General features: G+C 39.6%; 1 protein-coding gene across 1 annotated transcript; it reads left to right on the top strand.

Annotated features, from left to right (window-relative positions):
* Positions 1–402: 402 nt before the first annotated feature.
* On the top strand, positions 403–7,712 carry LOC123185169 (cysteine-rich receptor-like protein kinase 6). Its single transcript, XM_044597148.1, has 7 exons — positions 403–1,207; positions 5,092–5,232; positions 5,934–6,064; positions 6,219–6,465; positions 6,635–6,872; positions 7,126–7,276; positions 7,380–7,712. The coding sequence occupies exons 1-7, from the start codon at positions 403–405 to the stop codon at positions 7,710–7,712; spliced, it is 2,046 nt and encodes a 681-aa protein (XP_044453083.1).
* Positions 7,713–8,109: the final 397 nt, after the last annotated feature.

Here is an 8,109-nt window from a genome sequence, read left to right as displayed (position 1 = left end):
CAGTCAACACTACTCTTCCAAAATTTATCACCGATCCATCTATCTGCCTGGCATGCGCGCAGGAGAAAAGATCAGAGAATCCAACTGTTGATTCTTTGATGTTGATACTTGCCACGGAACGGATGCCAAGATTTCATCTCCTCCATAGTATTCCTCTGAAAATATCCCATACATTATCTAGGCCTGCCTGTTATAATAAATGAATTTTTCTCTGGAGTAGTACGACAGGTAGCCTTTGTTTGAATCAAACTGTGACCCGATCTAACATCAAAAGAAAAAGAAAACACATTGTGACCCGATCTAAGATCAAGCCAAATTGCCAAAACACTCGTTCTCCCTACATGACCACATCTTCTTGTCTCCAACTCAACCCACACCAGCACCAGTAGTCCCCTTCCAACCATGATCTCCCACAAACTCTGCTGCTACGTCTCCATCCTCGTAGTCCCCTTCCTTGCACAGCTCGCCTCCGGCGACGTGCTGTGGCAAGAATGCGATAACAGCCGGAACTACACGGCGAACAGCGCCTTCCAATCAAACCTAAAGCAGCTCTCCTCCACCCTCCCAACCGAATCCTCCTCATCTCCCACCCTCTTCGCTACCGCCGCCGTAGGTGCCATCCCGGACACCGTGTACGCGCTCTCGCTCTGCCGTGGCGACACCACCAACGCCTCCGCCTGCGGCGACTGCGTCGCCAATGCCTTGCGGGACGCGCAGCAGGTGTGCTCGTACAACATGGACGTGACCATCTACTACGACACCTGCTACCTCCGCTTCTCCAACCAGAACTTCGTGACTTCCATCGACAACACCAAACGGCACATCATGCCCAATGGGGAGAACGTGACGTCGCCGGCCGCAACGTTCGACGCCGCCGTGGGTATCCTCCTTGCCGCTGTCGCGGACTACGCAGCGCTGAACTCATCCAAGCGGTTTGGCACAGGGGTAGAGGACTTCGACGTGAGCACCCCGAGAGTCTATGCGCTGGCGCAGTGCACGCCGGACATGGCACCGGCCGATTGCCGGAGCTGCCTGGAGGGAATAGTAAGGGTGATGCCGAAGCACTTCAGCAGGCGGCAGGGAGGTAGGATCCTGGGTTTACGGTGCAACTACAGGTTTGAGCTATATCCTCCGTTCTCCGGCAATCCGCTTCTACACCTCCCAGCACCGTCCTCGGGCGTGAAACCATCGGTAGATGGAGATGGAGGTGAGTTGCAGATCTTTTACAAAACTACGAAATTTTCCTAGCTACTCCCTACGTTCATAAATATAAAATGTTTTAAATATTTTAATATGAACTACATATAGACTGAAATAAATGAATAAACACTAAAATGCATCTATATACATCTGAATCGGAAAAAAAGTTAAAATATCTTATATCTTATTCTCTATAACACTAAGCTTCCTAATTTTAAAGAGCTCATATTCAATTGAGGTCTACAATTATAACCGAGTCACCCGATTTTGTTCGGATCAACAATTTCTCAAAGCTTTTTCGTTCAATTCTTTTATACTATACACTATGCTTTCTAATTTTTAAAGCGTAACAATTAGTTGCGGTATTTAATTTAGAATTAGGTCATCCAATTTTGATCGGGTCAACAATTTCTCAAGCTCTCGCATTCAAGTCTTTTACTTCACCATGTTCACTAATTTTGAAGGTCTTTCATTCGGTTGGGTATTCAATTTTGTATTTGGTTTACGATTTTGATTGGGCTAACGATTTTTCAAATCAATCAGTAACAACAGGCCTATAAACATATATCAACCCCACGCACCCTCACACCACCGAGAAAAAAGAAGCGCCATCATGTGATATTATAGCACCAATATAGTATATGCAACCACCGACACAGAAATTTCCCCACATAAATACTCCATCCGTCCATGAAAAGTTGTAGTTCCAACTTTGTTGGAGGCTATCTCAAAGTTTGACTGAGTTTGTGCAAAAAAATATATCATTGTTTATGAAACCAACTAGGTATATTTATCATGAATATAATACTACTAAATTGATAGCATAAATGTTTGTATTATTGTATAAGTATTGTCAAACATAAAAAAAGTTTGACTTTTCAAGAAAGTTGAACGACACTCATTCAAGGGCGGAGGGAGTAGGTTGGTTAGAAGATAACAAGGAATTACACCACAAAAGGCCCACCAGATCGCACATTATAAATAAAAATAAAACACACACTATCATCCCCCCACATGCGAACTAAATATTACATTGGTTGCAAAATATAAGCGGTATTACTTTTTAGAAAGTTATTTTTTTTAACTTTGACCAAGTTCAGAGCAAAAATATCGACATCCATAATATTAAACAAAAAAGTATGAAAATTCATTTCATGATGAAATTAAAATACCGACTTGATATGATGAATTTTCATATATTTCTCTACAAATTTGATCAAACTTAAAATATTTGCCTTTTCAAAAACTTAATACACCTTATATTTGAAACATAGTGATTTTTTTAAGAAACTCAACAACACCAACAATGCAGCAAAGCGCGCTCAATCCTTCTAGTATACTTCCTTCATTTTTATATACAAGGCCACAAACTCAAATTACAGGTACCAAGATAAAAATTAATGCGTGCTTTACATGCCAATTTGTTTTCTCAATTACTGGGTTAATTAATAGGGTGCATGCACATTAAAGGAAAATGAGTGACCACGAGGGAGGAAGTAGTTGAGGGTGTCATTATCATCCACTACATGCATGCTAGTAATTAAACCATGGGTTACTAATACGAGAAAACATCATTAATATTTGCCTTGATTACTGTTGATGGACTTGTATAGATGCAAAATGTGTTTTTCATAATGGCCTTGTATACAAAATGGAGGGAGGAAGTAGTTGAGGGTGTCATTATCATCCACTATATGCATGCTAGTAATTAAACCATGGGTTACTAGTACGAGAAAACATCATTAATATTTACCTTGATTACTGTTGATGGCCTCGTATAGATGCAAAATGTGTTTTTCATAGTCTGACAAAAATTCAAGAAATTAAAACCAACAAATCGGCAACAGTAGAGTCCTATAGACTGACACTACGTTTATATCGAAGGAGGTGGTGGATCGATCCGTAGGTTATGTCGCGACCCATGGTGGGAAAACCATCGTGGCCACCTGCTCCAATTAATCGTGTACACACCTCCTCTTTGGATTGTAGTAGGATGGTACTCTCTTCGGTCTATACTAATTGTAGTATTTTACCTAAGTGACAACTAATGGAGTTTTTCAGTGTTTCGTTTCAATTGTTGTGTCTTTTTTGGTTCCTGCTTTTTTCATTGCTATGATCCATAAACATATTTCATATTATCAAGCGCTTCAACTCTATTGTCATTTTACAGGAGGGAGAAAAAGTAAACCTAGTACCATTCTAAGCTCCCTTGTTTTAAATAGCACAGATTCAATTGAGGTCTTGAATTAGAATTGGGTCATCCGATTTTGACCGCGTCAATAATTTTTTAGAACTCTCTCATTTAATTCTTGTATACTACTACACATCATGCTTCCTAATTTTTAAGGTCTCACAATTAATTGAGGTATTCAATTTAGAATTGGGTCATCCGATTTTGACCGGGTCAACAATTTCTTAAGCTCTCCCATTCAATTATTTTAATTTACAATGTTCCTTAATTTTGAAACTATTTCATTCGGTTGAAGTATTCAATTTTGGCTTTGGTTTAGGATTTTGACGGGACCAACTATTTTTCAAATCAATCAGCAACGACCAGTCTATAAAAACATATGAATCCCGCACAACCTCCCTCCACCTAAACAAAGAAGCGCCACCATACGATACTGCAGCACAAATATAGTATATGCAACCACCGACACAAAAATTTCCCCACATAAATATAGATTGGTTAGCGAATAATACAAATCACACCACAAAAGGCCCATGCAATCAACGCATTATAAACAAAAATAAAACACACACTATCACCCCCCCCCTCCCCCCTTCCACCCGCCAAACTAAATATTCCATCAGTTTTAAAATATAAGTGGTATTAGTTTTTAGAAAGTCAAATTTCATTAACTTTGATCAATTTCAGAGCAAAAATATCGACATCCATAATATTAAACAAAAAAATATGGAAATTCATCATGATGAATCTAAAAATACCAATTTGATATTATAAATTTTTATATATTTCTCTACAAATTTGATCAAACTTAAAAAGTTTACCTTTTCAAAAAAGTAATATACCTTATATTTTGAAACAAGGTGATTATTTTTACAAGAAACCCAACAACATCAACGCCGCAATAAAATGCGCCCAACCCTTCTAGTGGAGTACTAAAGTGGAGCTCAGATGGAGACTTCTTCCTATTTACTTAAACTGGAGCTGAGCTGGCACTTTCATATCAATAACTTGCTTTCTACGATAAAGAGCATTTTCATTCGATCGATATATAGAGACGATAAAACCGCACCGAGTGAATGTCCAGCCTCTACATAACACGACACACAGCCAACAGGTCAACCACAACCAAAAATACTTTTTTAAAAAACAAATTAACTGGATAAAATCCCCAAAAAGAAGTTTAGGGCCTCTTTGGATTGTAGCTTTTTTGATAAAAAGGCGATTTTATTATCTCAAAATATAGCATCAAACGAATACAAAACATTATGAGTAACATCCGGCCTCTGCATAACTAGGATGCACACAGTCAAATCCAAAAGTCGGACAAAATTTAAGAAATTAAAACCAACAAATCGGCAATAGTAGAGTCCTATAGACTGACACTACGCTTATGTCGAAGGAGGTAATGGATCGATCCGTAGGTTATGCTGTGACCCATGTTAGGGAAAAACCATTATGACCACCTACTCCAATTAATCGTGTACACATCTCCTCTTTGGATTGTAGTAGAATGGTACTCTCTCCGGGCCATATTAATTGTAGTATTTTACCCGAGTGACAACTAATGGAGTTTTTCAGTGTTTCGTGCTTGTGAACTCGTTCAATTGTTGTGTCTCTTTTGGTTCCTGCTTTTTTCATTGCTATGATCCATATACATATTTCATGTTATCAAGTGCTTCAACTCTATTGTCATTTTACAGGAGGGAGAAAAAATAAACCTAGTACCAATCTACTGGTCCTAGCAGTTGCATTGGCCGTTATTTCTGCAGCATTGACTTTCACTTTAGTTTGCTTTTGTATCTGGAGGAGCAGAAGACAACTAGAATTCCCATCACAACCATGTAAGAGCATGTACAATGGTGGCATATGGATACATATGCTCCATGACAAAAAGTAATTTGAGGCACTTACATTTAATTTTTCTCCCCAATGCAAGCTACCACTAGTGGGCCTCATTAAGAAATAAAAAATAAAGACTCTAGTACACATGCATCTCTACTTTTCACTCTAACCTTTTCAGCTTTTGTCACCGGACCACACTTTTTCTCTTCAAGCACCCGCCTCCTGAAGAGGATCCCGCTTCCTTATCCGAACCTACTTTACGTCATATCCGATCCTACATGGCATGTGAGGCATCACCTTGAGGCTATGCATTGTACATGCCCAAGCTACTCCCTAGATTTACAGACCTTAAAGACGGAAAATAACTTGGTTTTCTTTAAAGATTGGCTAGGAAATTTGTAATTAGCATAGTTTCTTTTTACTTCCATCTAAAGATCTATTGTACAACTTCTTAGTTATTTTATGCCCTTTATAAAATTAATAAAAAAAGGAAAAAAAATGCAGTGGTGCTTTGCCCTATTGCACAACCAAAAAATGGGAAATAGATAAATTTACGGTCCTAAATTTAACTCCTGCAAAAAGAACCATCAAGTTTTATATGAAAAAAAAGGCTATGTACAAATATAACGTAAACAATTACCCATTGCAGAGAATGAAATGGATTTTGTTCGATGGATTTAAAACTTTTTTATTTTGACAGATTCTGGAAACTGGGAAAGCGTTCCAAACATCAGTTTATCCATGCTTAATCTGTCAACACTGGAAGTTGCAACTGAGAACTTTTCAGAAGGAAATAAGCTTGGGGAAGGAGGGTTTGGTGCCGTTTACAAGGTACCAATCACAGTATGTCGCACAAAAAAAAACTATGGACTTCCTTAAAAAAATCATACCATGCACTATGGTCCAATTTCCTCAAATTTTACCATCATCTCTACTCGTCTAATCAACCAGTAATGTTTTTCATTAAATACTTGTAAATCTACAGGGATCCCTTGCTGATGGCCAAGAGATAGCAGTGAAGAGACTGTCACAAGGTTCAGCACAAGGAATAGCAGAGCTAAAAACTGAGCTGGTTTTGGTTGCTAAGCTTCAGCACAAAAACCTTGTGAGGCTTATCGGTGTTTGTTTGGAAGAACACGAGAAGCTCGTTATCTATGAATACATGCCCAACAGAAGCCTTGACACGATTCTCTTTGGTAAATACTCAGAGTATTGCATCACTATCTTTAAATGTGAACTGTAGTTTGTAAGATGATCCCTGTAGCCACCACACGTACTCTGTTTATTCTTCACTCCACTTAATATATTGGCTACCTTTCGTCAAAAAGAAAAAGTAACATGGGAGAGAATATATGACACTAAAACTAACCTCTCTGTCGCTGTTTATTGTTCCTGTAATAGATCCTGAGAGGAGCAAGCATCTTGATTGGGGGAAGAGGTTCAACATAATAAATGGAATTGCCCGAGGTTTGCAATATGTTCATGAAGATTCTCAGTTGAAAATAATCCACAGAGACCTCAAAGCAAGCAATGTTCTGTTAGACTCCGATTTGAATGCGAAGATTTCAGACTTCGGTTTGGCGAGGTTGTTTGAAGGGGATCAATCAAAGGATGTCACAAACAGAGTTGTTGGGACGTTGTAAGTGAAGCCAACTATTATTTCAAAAAAAAAAGTGAAGTCAACTATGCTTTGATATAAAAAAATGCACCATGCATGGACTGCAGGAATAAGTCTGAATTAGTTGACGCAACCTTTATACAATGTTTGTATCCTTTTCGGAAAAAAATACAATGTTTGTATAGAGGCTGCGTCAATTAATTCGGATCAGAGGGTGTACCATATTGTTTTATATATATATATCACTAATCAATGACCATATCTCTTGTTGCAGCGGATACATGGCACCTGAATATGTTGTTCGCGGGCACTATTCAACCAAATCAGACGTGTTTAGCTTCGGAATTCTGGTTTTAGAGATTATAACTGGAAGAAGAAACTGTGGATCTTACAACTCCGAGCAATCCGTTGACCTCTTAAGCATTGTAAGCAGGAAAGAAACCCTAGCTGAATAGTACTGTACGTATTAACCTAAAATTCTAAATCCCTTACGACAGTAAAACTCATTTGAACCCATTTCTGGTGCAGATATGGGAGCATTGGACCAAGGGAACGATATTGGAGATAGCTGATCCGTCCCTTGCAAGCAGAAGCAGTGCTCCTGAAGAGGAGATACTCACCTACGTTCACATCGGATTGATGTGCGTTCAGGAGAGCCCTGCGGATAGGCCTACGATGTCACGGGCGAATGCGATCCTTAACAGCGACACCGTCTCGCTTCAGGCACCGTCCAAGCCGGCTTTCTGCATCCGGGCAAGTAGTGCCGGGCCGGAACCACGACACGGCGCCTCGCAAGGCCGTGGCAGGCCGGCCGTGGTTTCACCCAACGAGGTTTCGCTCACGGAGCTTGTACCGAGATAAGACATGTTGCACTGAAATCTTGTCGAACGAACTCTGCATTCTTCTACATAGAATGGCTTTTCCACCTGTTTTGGCCTGTTCACGATATTATATGTTCGCTGGGTAACAACGTGTGGACGGCTGCGACGAGTGGGGTGTTATGGTTAATCCTGAATGTAGAAATAATGTCAGAAGCACGCTGCATTTGCTGAAATAGGTCTATGCACTTTTTTCTAGAATACACACAAATATGTGTATCATATATTCATAGAAGGAGTACGATACAATGCCTTTCGGCACAATGGTACACCAAAAGGTTAGCAACCACACCCACCACGACAACATCAACACACTACTCGCCTTGCCCAAACTCAAGCCATGAATGATGAAGATATAGAACACAAAGCACACATGCCAC

The sequence above is a fragment of the Triticum aestivum genome, chromosome 2A (assembly GCF_018294505.1).
Source record: "Triticum aestivum cultivar Chinese Spring chromosome 2A, IWGSC CS RefSeq v2.1, whole genome shotgun sequence".
Lineage (NCBI taxonomy): Eukaryota > Viridiplantae > Streptophyta > Magnoliopsida > Poales > Poaceae > Triticum > Triticum aestivum.
The sequence above is the reverse complement of the archived record's forward strand: the minus strand, read 5'-3'. Positions and strand labels throughout refer to the sequence as shown.